Here is a 17,141-nt window from a genome sequence, read left to right on the forward strand (position 1 = left end):
TGCCTGGACATACTACCAGAAACAAATGGAACTGGTGAGGAAAAACAAGCAGCAACAACAACAACAAAGTGAACTTTTCAAGGTGTAAAAAGGAGAAGGCGCGAGTGGCACAGGAAGGCAGGATTGCTGTCTGGGAAACAACAGTGAGTTAAGCGAGCAGAGCAGATGCGGAACTCTACCCAGTGAAACTTACAATTGTCCCTTAAGCCCTCCAGACAGGACTTCATCATAAAAACCGTGCCATGAAAAGCAAAATTTCCAAACACACCCCCAATCTTGTGAGGTTTTCATATAGACCTAGAATACAGACACAGGCAAGTCTTTGTTTGAAACATGCACGATAATCCCACCCTTGACCTCAAAGGAAACTGCAAGACACAGTAAGGATGAAATTGGGGAAACCAATAGACATTTCTCTAAATGGTTTTTCCCATATCAGAGTTTGAATTAATTGAGTATATTTAAGATACACGGTTTGGATTTGTTTTGCTATCAACTGACATTTTCATTCTTTGGATATGAATGTATTTACTTTTCTGAACGCCAATTTTTGTGTTAGTAAGAGCAACTGTCCTTATGATAATGTCTCTGAATGTTTGTTTTGCTTTTTTAAAAAACTTCAGATTAAAAGGTTCTGGGTAAAATAAATTGCTGAGTTGTTTTTTTCCCCTTGAACTCCTAGAAAAAAATTTGAAACGGTTATATGATGAAAAAAGCAAGCCACTAATTCTTATGAAGCAAGATCTCCCCTTCACCAGTCATTATGAACTGTGTACATTCCCTCTGTTTTCTGAACAGCAATTTAGCGACCTCCCTTCCAAACTATCAAAAGTGCTGTCTCTGCTATTGTTAGCAGTTACGGAAGATTCAAAAGAGAGCTGACAGGAAAAACATCAATGTGATAAGACCTTCCTGTTTTTCAGATTTACACTCCTAACGGTGTTTTCTGCAAGGATGGCAAAAACTCAGACAAAGCAGTGGTGTACAACCAGAAGACAAATCTATGCCCTGGAAGATAGTTATCAGAGCATACTGGAGGCAAGGCGGGGAGGGGGGCAGGGAGTGAATTTTATCTTCTGTAGAACCACCTGGAGTTTGTTATATGGAAAGAAGAGCCCTGATTTCTTTTTCTTTTCTTTTTGTTTTTTAAAAAGGGCTAAGAAGCAGACGGTAAGGGCAAAGCCTGAGACTTTCAAGGAGGTAGAGGATCCAAAAACAGGGCCAGCAAAGAAGCCAAAGGACAAACGTGCACTTTGACTACAGCCAGCCAACAGGGTCAATTGCTGCCTTCTCCTTTGTTAAAGGTAGACTGGAACAGTTGGGAACAGTCAAAACATTTTTGAAAAAGAGATCTACTAAAAAAGAAAAAAAAACAATCTTAAATACTTCTAAATAAATTAATGATAGAATTACACACAGTGTTAAAATATAAGTAAAAAATATCTCTCTAATGACAGGAGAAATGCTTATGCTACTTTATAGGGGAAAAAAAGAAATAACTGGAAAATCTCATTTTCATAACAACATAAATAACATTAACTCTGGGTAGTGGATTATTTTAACTGTTGTCTTTGTGCTTTTAAAATGTTTCCAAGTTGTCTACAATGAATATATAATATACATGTTTCAAAAGTTGTTTAGGAAATAAAAAGCAATTCAGAATTTCAATTCCATTGGAAAGGATAAAATGCCAAAATGAGAATTTTTTTTAAGTCTTCTCCTATTAGAAGCTCATATTCTATGTGAAACCCTAATGGATCTTCCTCTGTGACCAAGATACAATGTAACCCCTCACAAAAAAGGACGCCTTGTCAGGAACCCTTTCCCAAGATATTCCTGAAAAGACAGTGTACATATTTGTAGGGGCAAATTATACTCATCAAATTCTGTCTGTCTCCTCAATCTACAGAAGTTCTACCCTCCCATAGAAGCATAATAAAAGTGGGAACTAAAATATAAAAATAGCCAGGGTGTCTACAGCTGAATCTTTCAATCTTTGCTGAAGTCATCCAGATTCTAGCAGGGGCTAGAGATTAGTCTTTCGTCCTGATATATCAAACTATTACCCCTTTTTACAGAAACAGCTTACATGCTTGTTGGAAGCAGATTAAAAAAATATGGTTCAAAAACTTTTCCAACAAATTTCCTCCTTGCCAGGAACAAGCAGCAATACCAAGCACAGTTTCATCATACCATATTTCACAAGGCAGACTGCTTTAGACAGGGAAGAGATTTTTCTCATTTCTTGATAAATCCCCTCAAAAGAGACCGTGATAAGACTATTCGAATACCTATTCTTAAGTGCCCTATTTCTACTGAAGTCGTACTTAGGTCTCCAAGATACAAACAGCTCCCTCAACTACTTATTTACACTGCGTTAAGTTGGCACAAGCGAAAAATGTTGCAGCTACCAGTTTTTCAGGTTACAGTGATATATGCTTAGAATCAAGTTAAAATAACCTCCAGGTAAAGTCATCCAACGCTATGGAAAAGCACTTTGTTCAAAGTACTTAAAAACTGCACCAGGAGCTACTTCACTACTGATTAGAGATACATGTCTGATGGGTCATGTTATATTATATATGAAAGAGGTGTGAGCTTGGCTGAAACCTGACTGGTCACTTCCCATTACCATGATTGTCACAACTCAAACCTTTCCTCGCAGACACATAGCTAAGGGGGTGGGGTGGATGGGGGAAGACTGGGGAGAAATGAGGTGTGTCTGAGGGTCCCTAAAAAGCAAAATAGCCTAGGGGGCAAGCCTAGTGGCTTTTGCTCTAGCAAGAAGCTTCAGTTCAGTGTGTGCAAAGCAAGCAGCACAGTGGGAAGTGTGCAACTCCTGCTCTGCACTCAGACACGTGGGAAAGCAAGCTCTGGGGCCAAAAATGCAGTATCGTCCTCCAAAGTATGAACCTGGGGGCGGGGCAAGGTGGAGATTTTCTATGAAGAAGAACCCGCCCACACTTACCAAGGGTTAAAGAGAGACAACATGACTTGGCTGTCTTTTCCAGCCTTTCCCAGGGAGCCAAAACTGTTTTTAGAACTGACTGAAGAAAAAGTCTGCCTTTATACTAGAATAAAGAAGACAGTTTAGCTTTGGGAAAGGTTGGAATCTTGCTTGGTTCATTCTGAAATGTTGGCAAGGGCGGCCCACCCGAGAAAGACGTGAAGTGGCCCCATAACCTCAGCCGGTGCAGAGATACTCACATGCCGTAAGTCTGCACAAGCGGATGTGCTGAACGCTCAGAGCCCATAAACAACACAGGCAAATCGCTTCCCTTGCCTTTCGGAAAAGGCTACAGGAGACAATGCTTACATAACCCTTAAAATTCACAGCACACTGTCTGAAACCTCCTCCATGTCACACAATTAACAACATTCGAACAAACAGCAGACAACTTTCCTCATTAGTTCCCTCCCCTCTTGCATAGGAGATGTGCAGCTGGGAAAGTTGGGTTAGTAACTTTGGGGAGGAGGATACTGCATTTTTCAGAGAGACAGACGCTGATATTACAGACATACACAGACAAAAAACTTACCTCCTGAAAAGCCATAGACCAACTACCGTTTTCAATCATAGGTACAAAGACAATTGAAAAAAAAAAGAATATCCAATGAAATTGCACACCTACTAATACAATTAGGAAATGGCAATAACAAAAACAGACGCTTGTTAATGCTATTTTGCTCTTCTGTTTTTCCTTAGAGTGTCATTTACTCTAAGTTCTCTCCAGGACAGCTAACATTTGATGCAAGAAAGTATACTTGAGGCAGCCAATGGGCAAAGTCTCAACTCAGGAAGACTGATACACTAAACTCCGCCCTCTCCACGCTGTTATTTGCAGTTTGCATTACTGATGAAAACGCTGTCTGTGGAACTATTTGCAACTACGGTGTGAGTTGTTTACACTGTTATTAGAGCTGGGTGGAAGGAACTTCCTTATATGACAAAGTCAGAAACATTGCAAAATATTGCATCTTCAGGCAACAGAATGAAATTGCTGGGCAGGGGAATGCAAAAGAAAAATGGATCTCAGCTCTCCTCTGTGTCTGGGGGTTGGAGTTTGGGTGAAGCAATATAAGGAATGGTGAATGTGATTTTTTCCAAGATGAGAAACCAGAGAAATGTGAACTGGCAATCAGAAGAAAATAAACTCAGCCTTAAAGGAAAAAATGATGGGGCAGGAGGCAGCTTTATAACTCTAGCTCAGTATTTTGGGTGTGCTGTCTGCTGCTATAATGAATTCTTGGCACAGACTTTTAAAGACATTTAAGGGTCAGGAGAAAATGTTTTCCTAAAAGACCCAGTGCAATTTTATTAGCAACAACACACTCAACTCTCACATCTTTTCTTCTGGATGCCTCTTTCAAAAGAGTTGACAGTCGTCATCTTCAAATTTCATCAAACAGTTTTTTGACATTCAAAGACAAATGCCTATAGATGAAATGTTTAAATGTCTACATTATCTGTAGATGAAATTTGAGAAAGAAAATCTGGATGTCTCAAATCATTTTATGCTCCTACTTTACCCAGCATATCCAGTTTTATCTTTCTGGTGGAAATTTAAACAATTTTAAATGCCAAACTAAAGAGAAAATCTTGTCAGTACGAACTAACTGGCAGTTGGCAAACGAGACTGCATTTCTCATAGCACTTAAAAACAATCCTAGATTACTCTTTAGCATAGGGGTCAGCAAACTTTTAATGTAAATGCCCAGACAGTAAATATTTTAGGCTTTGCAGGCCATATGGTCTTTGTTGCAGCTACTCAACTCCATCATTGTTGTGCAAAAGCAGTTATAGATAATAAGCATGTGGCTGTGTTCCAATAAAACTTTATTTACAAAAACAGGCAGTGGGCCAGATTTGGCCCACCGGCCGTATGGTTTGCAAATCCCTGTACTACTCTAGCATACAAATCAAATTTTTAAAAAGCAAATGGGTTAGATGACATAGAAACATAGGAGTGTGATGTAATTTTCTCCGTCAGACTCCTTTAACAGGAAACAAGACGTACTAAAAATTGAAGAAAATTTTTGGAGAATTCTGAAGATCATTGATAAATATACCAAGAGATTCTTAATATGCATAACATTTATGCCTCTCCTGTTAAGTATAACTCAATCAGCAGACAAGCATCATCAGAAACCACCTGCTCCTTCTTAGCTAAGTGGCTCGAGAAGCATCAAGAGAACTTAGGCTTGCCTTCTCCACAATCCTATAACAGTGAGTTCATCGAGTTACCCACGTGCAAAAAGAAAGAGTGGCAGCCTTTTGAAGTTTATCATTAAGTTGTCAGAGGCAGATAGAAATCATCCTCTTGACTATCACTGTTCATTTTAAAAGCACATGATTTCATAACATAAACATTTCCAAAAGCCAGCAATATCTCTGTGATGTGAAAAATAATAAGTTTATTTTCATTGGAAGAAAAATACTTTTCGAAGATGGATTCACTTATATTGACTTCTCTGAGTAAGGAAGGGTCCAATACAGTAAAAAAAAAAAAAAAAAAAAAGGTGGGGGTCTTTTTTTCCACGTATGTTTAGCATAAACTTCTTCACTTATCAAGTTAAAAACAAAATGTGACAATTGTTCTGAATTATTTCCTTAGATATGTAAGGATAGCAAATACTACAAGTTAAGCTTTATTTAGAAAATCTTGTTTGTACTATTTATAATTAAATAGCTTAATTTTAAATCACATGCAGGGATGACTGCTCTACAAAAATTAGTATGGGCAAGAAAAACGTTCTGTGAACTTACAGGAATCATTTTCCTTCTATTTGAATTACATTTTGATAAAAAATGTACTATGTCTAACCTCAAGAAAGAAGTTAAACATTCTAGATTTAATTATACTGAACATAGATAAGATTCTTCAATTAGAAACTATGTATTTATAATACTGTCTCCCAAACCCAAGAGAGTTTAAGCATTCCTGATTCTTTCTAGGATTTGCCCATCTAGAACAGGTAATAACATAACCTTCATTACACGTTGGGAGATTCACTGAATTTAATTAATTAGCTGTGCTTTTGAAGGCTTAACCCACATTTGTACAAGTAGTTCTTTAATTAAACAAGAAAAGCATGTCATCTTCTAAAGACAGATGAAGACTGTAGTTCTCTAAAATTGCCATCAATAGATTACATCATTAGAAAACTAACTTCCCCCAAATGAAAACAACTCATCACCTTAAAATAGCAAATGATATTTTAATTTCTGAAGTTGATAGCTGCTTTTTAGGGGCTTGGCTACTAATTTTTAAGATGACTGAAACAGCTGCACATATCCATGAATGTTTGTTTTCTGGGGATTTGTATGAAGATAAAAGTATACATGATGTAATTCTACAGACAAATCTTCATCCTGCATTTCACTTCACTTGAAATCTATAAATAAATTTACAAACCAAAATATCAGAGCAGATAAATACCACTACACAAATCGGGCCAGGTCAGACTTAAGAAGGACAATAAAAGAGGCTTAGAATAAATACTGTATATTCTTCTTCCCATAAAGTTTCCTTTCTGTGTCTTGGAATCTAGTCAGGAAGATAAACAGAAAGAGTACACCAAAGGCTATAAGCAGTCATTATAGAGCTCACTGGTTTCAAATACAAACTGATGCCAACACCAGGTAGCACAGGCAGTGTGTATATATATATATATATATATATATATATATATATATGCATTATCTATTTATATGTTTATGTCTGTGTGCATGTATATATGTATGCGTATATACTACATATATATATATACACACGTATGTATATATACATAAAAATGAATGCATCACCCACTTATGTTGGCCTTTGCCTTATAAATATAAGTACACGTAAGATCTATAGTCATTGATTAGCTCCAGTTCTGACAGGAGGTCTCCCTCCCACGAGTATGGCTTGTGCACAGGTACCTCCGGTGTGATTGAGGTTTACGAAAAAAAAGATGGCAGGCAGATACCAATTCTCTTCAGACATCTTGCTTGGATTTTTTTTTTTTCTTTTGAGATATAATTCACATACCATAAAATTCGTCTTTTTAAAATATACAATTCAGTGGTTTTACTACATTCTCAAAGTTGTACAACTGTCACCACTATCAAATTCCAGAACATTTTCATTGTGCTTAGGGTTCTAAAATTTAAATTGATACCAACACCACTTCATCAAGTGTTAGACACAGGTGAGCACAGTGACATAACCTCAGAAGTAGATGTTTGCATATATCATAAAAACAGACACAAAACACATGTTTAGATAGCTACAGCAAGAATGTGACTACTGAGAGCTATCCTCTTTCTGTACCCTACCATGCCCAAGAGAAAGAGTATCAAGCTGAAAAAATCTCTTGGAATATCTTAAGGTATGACATTTCTGGACTTCTTTTTTTTTTTTTTTAACTGACACAATCTTCCTAACTCCCTTGCCGTATGGCAAGCTAGAGGATAAACAAGGCATTTTAAACACTATGGATCCTAACGGTTGAGGAGGGGTTGTCAGTGAACTGGTATAAGTTCTGACTCAATGCCTTCAAAGATCTTCCCAAGTTATTCTTGAGAATTTTCGGGTTCCCAGTCCAAGAACTGTGAATTATAAAGTGCTTATTCCCAGGGCACAGATCTTATTCTTGACAGGATTAAATTTATAAGTTGCTAAAATGTATTTCCTAAGACACCTTCCTACTTTAATGAATACAACTGTAATTAGCTTCTTAAACTAGATAGTGAATATCTGAAAGAACAAATCTGTTGATGGTTGGACACTATGTTGTCAAGTGTCACCTTGAAAATGTAATTATAATGTGAGGACTATAACTTTACCAAGTTTAACTCCAGTACAAATTTCTAGACATTATTAAAAGTGGGACTTCCCTGGTGGCGCAGTGGTTGAGAGTCTGCCTGCAGATGCAGGGGACGCAGGTTCGTGCCCTGGTCCGGGAAGATCCCACATACCGCGGAGCGGCTGGGACCGTGAGCCATGGCCACTGAGCCTGCGTCCGGAGCCTGTGCTCCGCAACAGGAGAGGCCACAACAGTGAGAGGTCCGCGTACCACAAAAAAAAAAAAAAAAGTGTATAGAAATATTAGTTGGATGATGTATTGACAAGCTATTACAATAATACAAAAGAAATAGCTATAGAGGGTATCTGATATGCATAAATAGAGCATTCAAGCTTAAAAGTAGTACCTGTTTGCAAAACAAAGACCAAAAAAAAGTTTAATTCTACTTTGACCCTTCAGTAAAAACTGTACACATCAATAGTATATGTGTGATAATTACTTTTTAAGAAATAATATGCATTGTACTATTTATTTATACATAGCTGCTTTGACACAAGAAGGATATAAGAAATAATAAGTTCAGTTCCAGGCTGATTTTAAATACACCATTTTAGTCTTTCATTTCCCTCTCTTCTATTTTGAAGTATCCTTCCTAGGTTTTACTCATAACAATGGCAGCAATAAGAAAATTAGAATGATGCAAGCAGTAGGACAGCTTCACTTTGGATCCTTAATAATATTTTATAATTACTACTTCAAGCCTTTCTAAAGCAGCATGCTACATAAGCTGCATTAAAACTGGTTTTATTGAGGGGTGGAAATTAACTTCCAACTTTATCTATGAGCACCTTATATGGTAAGAGTTATCTGCCATAGCAATATGTGGGATTTTATTATCAGCTGGTTTTATAAACAAGGGCAGTAACACACTGATGTTAGATTATTAGGTAGCAATACTTGAGAGAAATAGGAGAAAGATAATGAAGGGACTGGTGGAGCAGACACAAATAAGGTGATATTATTCTAGTAATAATTGGGTAATTAGAGGCAGTGGACCTAATAAGGCTAATCGCAACCGTTTATTGAACACCAACTATGTGCTGGGTACTTAACATATAACATCCCTCATCCTCACAACAATCTTTCAAGGAAATGTGTATACTATATGTTTTACAGATGAGGAAGAGGCTCAATAATTAGTCCAAGATGCTGAACAACGGCATAGGGATTAAAACCCCCAACTGGGACTCCAAATTCTGTCTCCTTTTTCAGAAATACAGGTTTTTAACTCAGGTTTTTGTATGGACTACAAAATCCATACACTCCTTCCACCATTCCCCTATGTGAACCTCCAATGCTATTCAATTCAGCAACGGAGACAAGATATACTGTGTAACTGCAGCTGCCCGTGTCCAGCTCTCTTACCACATGGAGGCAACTCTTAGTTATACAAGCAGAAGTCATCCCACAGTGGGTGGTTTAATTAATAATGTCATTGCAGTACTTTTTGGCATTGCTGGTGCTCAATGTATGAATACAATACTCTCTTGTCCTAATGTACTGATGTGGAGAGGAAGGGAATCATTCTGTATCTGTAGGAATCTGAAGAATTAAAACATGCTGAAGAGAGACACGAATATTTCAGTTGGAAAAAAATAAGTTTGAAATCAGTACTTCCCCAATATTGTTTCATGGAAACACTGTTGCTAATTACCATTGAGGAGATCTTTATGATTGGCCCCCATTTTTTAAAATACTACAATTAACTAAGATATTAAACTGAAATCATCTTGATTCTTGAACTGCATACTGTAATGAAATGTCACTGTTACTCATAAATTTGTTTGTGGAAATAAATGTTGCAACAAACACCATGACTGTGCTCAATATAGCTTTGTGGTTTTTATTTTTCCTTTTGAGTGAGTTTGTATTTTGAACATTGGCTACAGACAGAGGTAAGTCTGAAACATTCTTGTGCCAGTCTTGGAGCAGTTCGCCTTCTAAAAGTCTTTGTGGATGTGACTGTGCACAGCTAAAACCATACTTTGCCATTTTCCTTTTTTCTCATTTTTGAAAGTAGTCGATAGCCACTTTCTCTCTTTCTTTTTCCCTCTCTTTCTCTCAGCTTCGTATGAAGACTCCCAGTATAAATGCAACGGGTGAAGTTACCTACAAATATACAAACTGAAAGAAAAGAAATATTATGGTTGGCCACTCAGGAGTCTCCTGAGATGAAAACATACCTGGACATTGAGCATGGTCAGAGAGTCTACATCAACCAAGAAGGAACAGAGGGAACAAACTTTCCACAGCTGCTACTTTAGGGGAAAGAAGGCACTTGGCTCTGACAGGCGACCCCTGTCTCCCATACCTTGTATCTATCCATTGGGTCTTCCTGCTGCAGCTGACTCTCTCGCATTGCCTGATATTCTTTCTCATATTTCTTTAGCTTCTTGGTCGGTACCTGCAGGGATTAGAGGACAAGCATGTTAGTCAAGGAGATCATTTAGGAAACCATTTTCTGATGTGTTTCCCAATGAAGTCTCTGGCATTCCAAAGGAGTGCACCGGACTCAATGTAGGGGGAAAATCTAGATTCTAGAACAGGGTCTGCAAACTTTTTCTGTAAAGGTCCAGACAACATATATTTTAGGCTTTGCGGGCCACACAATCTAGGTCACAATTCCACTGTTGTTATTGCACAAAAGCTGCCATGGGTAATAAACAAACAAATGAGTATGGCCGTGTTCCAATAAAACTTTATTTACCAAAATGCGCTGTAGTCTGTTCTACAACATTGCTGATATAGCATCACTTTTTCTTGTTAATGTATTTAACAGTGGTGTTAATTCTGTTAACTAACTTTCTTTAAGTAAAATTCACTCTCCCAACATGTTAAAAGTGAGAATTATTATTTTATAAAAATAAAATATTGAGCAACACAAAAAAATTTTAATGGAGCTAATAATATATCAGAGAGAAAACAGATTCTAAAATTGGTAGGCAAATTTCTATTTCATAATGGTTGTCAGGAGAATTAAATGACAAAGTATCTAAAATAATGCCTCGTTCATTGAATTTTTTAAAACTGTGTTTTCAGAGAATATTCAAAAAATTAATCCATTTTAATCTATTACATGTTATACATAACAGACTAAGTCTACTCTTAGGCTTTTCTTGGACAATCAAAATTATATAATTCCTTTAGACATCAAAATCTTTCCTTAACGTTTAGGTCCTAACGTAAATGACTTGAAATGAAGAATAAATTTATCAAAAAATTTTAAAAGATAAGCGCATTATTTGGCTAATTACTGGGGACTCAGTGAAGGCAAGGACCATGTATTGAGGCCCCTCAGCATCCAACATGATGCCTACCAATGTAATTGGCCCCTAGGAGGCCCTCAACAGATTGTTTCTTGTCGACTTCAAAACATGGTATTTAGAAAACATGTTAAGTGTGTGAGAGAGAGAGAGCAAGAGAGAATGGAAAGTACCAATGAAAATAAAATTATCTTATGGTTTTCCAGGATGAGGACAGTTTCAATGCTCTTAAATCTGGCCACAGAATTTGTTAAATAAAACGCAAAGACACCAGGTGTCATCCCCCAGCTTATTCTAATTACTTTGTTCTTCCCATCCAGGAACGCTGTGAGTACTGGAATTATCTGCTTCTCACAACTGGGAAGTTGCACACAGTCCAAACCTGTCAGGTAGTGTAAATCATTCAATTACCACATGATGACAGTATTCACCTGGCTGATGGGGGACCGCCTACCCAATGAGACTAGAAGAAAGAACATTTTCCAGCATGTCACTGAATTGCAAAACCACTGCTGAATATTGGCGTGAGAAACTCTAACCCTTTACTACTCCATCTCCAGAGACCTTTAACAGTATGCTGTGACCAACGAGAGTGCAAGAGAAAGAAAAACACCACCTGCCAACTGCGTGGCCTCAAGATCGTCGATAAACAACAAGGAAAATATACATGATCGTGTGCTAACAAAACAGCAACCACATTATTTTTCTTGACTTTGAGAGGGGCAATTTCCTCTAGTTTTCTTTTCTCTGTATTAATCATATACTCTGAAAACCAAAACCAGACTCTCAAGACCAAGTGGCAAATCACTGGAACTGAAGTAGCCCTGGAGCTGAGGAGAAAATTTCCTGTGGATCTCTAGAAGGAGGGGTCGAGGGAGAAGTGAGAGGATTTGTGTAGAGGCATTGTGAGGAGGGAGCCTACTCCAGCAGCCACTTACCACAAAATGAGAAGGAAGTACAATATGTTAATATTTTTGTAGCTGAATACTGGTACCACTGGGTATCAGGCTGAACATCAGTCTTATGTGGAAGTATTTTCCACATAGTTCTAAAATGGATCCATTCACCAATAAGTGAATTACATGTTACAAGCTTGTCTCTAGAGAATTTCTTCTAAAACTGTATTTTTTAAATTAGAACTATTACTGAGGTTTTTTTTTTAATATGTAAAAGAGTGTCCTTTTAAAAGTCAATCTTGTTATGTTAAGAGGTTCATTTCAAAGTGAAATTTTAAAAAAAAGCATGAAACGCCCCTCAATAAGCTAATCCTTTCCCATCTGGCTGAGATTCTAGGATGTTTGGCTTCATCTTGTTCAGGGAAACAGAGCAGGTTCCCAGAACAATATGTTGCTAGGAAACCTTCCAAGCTTATTTATCTTGTGCTGTGGGGTGATATTGAGCATCCACCTGTGATTGGCACAAAGTAAAAGGGGAAAAAAGGTGGAGGAGGAAGGAGAGCTGATATGAAACTCCCGTGGTTTATGAGATAAAGAAAACAGACTGTTACAGTTTTCAAAACTACATTTCAGGACAAAATTGATTTTATTTTAGGTAATATAATATTGAGCTTGAATTTTTTCTTATCAAAGAAAGGAATTTTAAAAACCTCTTTAGTATGTAGTTTTAATTAAAAAAAATAAAGTCATTAAGAATTATTAGAATTTAAACAACCTACTATCTCAAGAGCAGTATAGGTATCTCTCCCCTTAAATTAAATAAATTTAATGTAAGTGTGTACTTGAAGAATGAGATGTATAGGGAAGAGGGGACTTCCCTGGTGGTCTAGTGGTTAGGACTCTGAGCTTCCACTGCAGGGGACATGGTTAGATCCTTGGTCAAGGAACTAAGACCCCCACATGCCTTGCAGCGTGGCCAAAAACAAAACAAAACAAAATAGGGGAGGATCTGCGTAGGTTATATGCAAATACTATGCAATATATAAGGGACTTAAGTATCCGTGGAGTTTGGTATTTGCGGGGGGTCCTGGAACCAATTCCCTGTGGATGCCAAGGGATGACTGTAATTACTAATTTGCATTACTCTTTCTAAAGGTTAATCATGCAGGCCTCAGTTGGAGATGTAGGAGGGGAAGACTGAATAAGAATACAGTAGTTCCCTCTCATCCACAGGGGATGTCTGAAACTGCAGATAGCACCAAGCCCTACATACACTCTATTTTTTCCTATACATACACACATACCTATGATAGTTGAATTTATAAATTGGGCACAGTAAGAGATTAACAATAACTAATAATAATATAGATAACATGCTGTAATAAAAGGGTTACTTGAACACAAGCACTGTGATACCACGACAGTTGATCTGATAACTGGGGTGGCTAAGTGACTCCTGGGCAGGTAGTATACACAGAGTGGATACGATGGACAAAGGAATGATTCCCATCCTGGGCGAACTGGGGTAGGATAGCGTAAGATCTCATAACCCTACTCAGAACTGCTCAAAATTTAAAACTTATGAATTGTTCACTTCTGGAATTTTCCATTTAATATTTTCGGACTGCAGTTGACTGAGGGTAACTGAAACCTCGGAAAGCGAAACCACAGATAAGGGGTGACTAACGTATGCTCAACATTCTTCGTTTCCCATGCTCTCTCTCTTCTTTTCACTTAAAGCACGTATTTCCTGTTTTTATATGACTCTGATAGAATATATATACATATAAGTATACCAATTAATTTTAGATGAATTTGTCTTAATAATCTTTACCTCAGTAACCATATCCACCTGAATTACTTTATTTCATATTTTTTACTTTTATTATGTTATTTTGAATACTCCTTATAAATACTTGAATTTCATGTGCATTAGTTATTTCTAATAAAACATACTTCTCTTATGTATATGTATTTGGTTAGGTTTCCTGCTTATCAAATGTGATTTTTATACATTTAAAGAGTTCAGGTGCCTTAAAACAATAAATCTTAAATTTTGGGTAGTAATTAATGGAGTAATAGAACCCTTAAGTCACAAATTTGGAATACACCTATTATAGTAACTTAAGGAAAATTTAAACAGAGAAAAGAGGGAAATGACACAATGTAGCAGAACACATGTGTGGAGATTTTCAACCTGATCTAAACTCTGCAGTATATATGGAATGATTGTTGGCATATGCTGATCTTATGAAAATAGTATTTCAATTTTGTGAAAAGTTGGTTTTGAATTTAACTAGAGAAAAGAATCTAGGAGCTTCTAGTGTTTCTCAAGGTGGGGGAACTTCTGGCGTTTCGGGTGGAATAATTTTTGGTTGTGTTAGACCCCACTTCCCATTTCTGAGCCTCTAGCATCCCAGGCCCATTTGACATATCACCTATTAGATGTCAGTCACGCCCTCCAGTCATTGTGACACCTAGGACTCACACACACCTTTCCAAACAGAAAGGGGAGGGCATTGGGGGATGGGAGGTATGAAGGGTAGATGCTTGGGAAGTGGAATTCGTACTAAAAACCACTGTGCTAAAAATTATCAATGAAGGACTGCCCTGGTGGCGCAGTGGTTAAGAATCCGCCTGCCAATGCAAGGGACACGGGTTCGAGCCCTGGTCCGGGAAGATCCCGCGTGCCACGGAGCAACTAAGCCCATGCGCCACAACTACTGAACCTGCGCTCAAGAGCCCGCAAGCCACAACTACTGAGCCCATGTGCCACAACTACTGAAGCCTGCGTGCCTAGAGCCCATGCTCCGCAACAAGAGAAGCCACGACAATGAGAAGCCTGTGCACTGCAACAGAGAGTAGTCTCCACTCGCTGCAACCAGAGAAAGCCCGCGCACAGCAGCGAAGACCCAACACGGCCAAAACTAAAACCAAACTAATTAAAAAAATAAAGAGAAACCCTCTTCTTAAAAAAAAAAAAAAAAAATTATCAATGAAGACAAACGAGGCCTGGTCAGCATGCGATGTTTTCAGCACTGCATTCACAAGGGACGCTCTGCTTTTGATCAGCAGTAATCGGCATTAAGAAAAACATGAAATGCCTCCACGTCAAAGAACTTCCTAACAGTTTTAAAGCTATAATTTAGAGAAGTCTATATTTAAGCCTATCAACAACTCTGTGAAGTATTATTTGGATTTTACAAATAAGAAAACTGAAGAAAGATAACTTGCCCAAGATCATACACAGCTGGTAAATAAAGAGAGTCAGAAATGGGATCCAGGCAGTCTACCTCCAGAATCTGCCCTCTTCAACCACCTGGATCTACTGCCTGCGACCAGATGTTTAAGGCAAAGCTCCTCAAGAAGTTGACAGTCTAGACACAGTGCCGATTATGTGTCTAATTACCACATATAGTTTTATAAGTGCAATAGCAGATGATCATAAAAGGTACAAGGGGGATCAAGAGGAAATTTGTTGGGGTGGAGGGGAGCGCCTCAGTGGGGGAGGATTTTCATTATGACTGGTTCATGTAGACTCCTGATTGCCTGATTAAATAATGCTGTGTTTCCCTGTGCTAAATTTTAACAGGGGGCCAGTCACTTGTAAGAGCTATTTCAGGGCTTGATAAATCTGCTTCTCTATTTCAGAAATAAACAACATAAAAATATTTAGTGATAGATGCAAACGCTGGCAAAGTAAATCACAAGTTTTGAAAAAGGCTGATAAGATCTAGTCAATATTTTCCTGATGGTCAGACGTCTGAGTGCCTAAAAAATGAACAGGACGAAGGTATTAACCATTACATACTGTTCTTACTTCAGATAATTTCTTAGGATAAACAACAATGATCCCAATTTAATATATTAATCACTGGACAGAGAAAAAATAGATAAGTAGCATAGTTCCACATTTCTTGGTGATGGGGGGTAGAGGCGCAGGCTGAGAGTTTTGGGGTTTTTTTGGCTGTGTTGGGTCTTCATTGCTGTGTGTGGGCTTCCCCTAGTTGTGTCGAGCAGGGGCTACTCTGTTGTGGTGCGTGGGCTTCTCATTGCAGTGGCTTCTCTGGTTGCGGAGCACAGGCTCTAGGTGCGCGGGCTTCAGTAGTTGTGGCACGCGGGCTCAGTAGTTGTGGCTCGCGGGCTCTAGAGTGCAGGCTCAGTAGTCATGGTGCATGGGCCCAGTTGCTCCGCAGCATGTGGGATCTTCCCGGACCAGGGCTCGAACCTGTGTCCCCTGCATTGGCAGGTGGGTTCTTAACCACTGCCACCAGGGAGGCCCAGGCTGAGAGTTTTTAATTCAGAGTCACTTCCGTGAAGACCTACCAAGATCTGTGGACAGAAGGTGGATCAGTGGGAACCGAAAATTCTAAGTCAGTTTGCAGAAGCCCAAAGGACTTGGAATGAAATAGATGGGAAGAAATCAAAAGGAGAAGACATCTAAGAAGAGGGAGCATGTCCTTATAGGCTTCACTTAACCCTCTGCATGGTATTCAGCAAAAGAAGCTATTCTGACTCTTTTAGAGCTTTTAGCATTAGGAGGAGGGGAACAGAGTTGATTTTACCCCAGGGTACTGGGGGAAAAACCTTCAGAGAACATAAAAGCCTATAAATGATTATTCATTGTGTTCTTTTTTATTGAGGTATAACTGACTTATGACATTATATCAGTTTCAGATGTACAACCTAATGATTTGATGTTCGTATATATTGCAAAATGATCACCACAGTCAGTCTAGTTAACATCCATCTCCATTGTTACATATTTTTTGTCTTGTGATGAGAACTTTTAGGATCTACTCTCTTAGTAACTTTCAAATATGCAATACAGTATTATTAACTATAGTCACCATGCGGTACATTACATCCCCATGACTTATTTATTTAAAGTTTGTACCTTTTGACCCCCTTTCACCCATTTCACACGACCCTCAGCCTCTGGCAATATTAGTGATATTCCAATACTTAAGGAAAACAATGGTTTAAGGGAGTGAGAACAAGAAAAGTATTTATCTCTTGCTGTAACTCTAACATAACTCCCAAGGCTTATAGACATCAAATTACTAGGCATTCTTTTCCTGAATCCACACCTTAGTCCACAGTGCTGCACTTCCTTTCATTTCATTGGACA

General features: G+C 38.2%; 1 protein-coding gene across 7 annotated transcripts in view; it reads right to left on the reverse strand.

The window, feature by feature from the left end:
• Nucleotides 1-17,141, reverse strand: part of RABGAP1L (RAB GTPase activating protein 1 like) — a gene marked incomplete at its 5' end in the record, with an annotated part of 698,468 nt that overhangs the window by 21,429 nt on the left and 659,898 nt on the right. For 5 of the 7 annotated variants that reach the window (XM_082834440.1, XM_082834438.1, XM_082834439.1 and 2 more), the window contains one exon: nt 10,163-10,255. In XM_082834440.1, the coding sequence (XP_082690566.1) occupies nt 10,163-10,255 (93 nt within the window). Of the gene's footprint in view, nt 1-3,539; nt 3,689-9,692; nt 9,976-10,162; nt 10,256-17,141 lie in introns of those variants that run through there. The other 2 variants (XM_082834441.1, XM_082834445.1) reach the window with 2 other exon arrangements.

The sequence above is a fragment of the Leucopleurus acutus genome, assembly GCF_964270905.1.
Source record: "Leucopleurus acutus genome assembly, chromosome: 2".
Classification (NCBI taxonomy): Eukaryota; Metazoa; Chordata; class Mammalia; order Artiodactyla; family Delphinidae; genus Leucopleurus; species Leucopleurus acutus.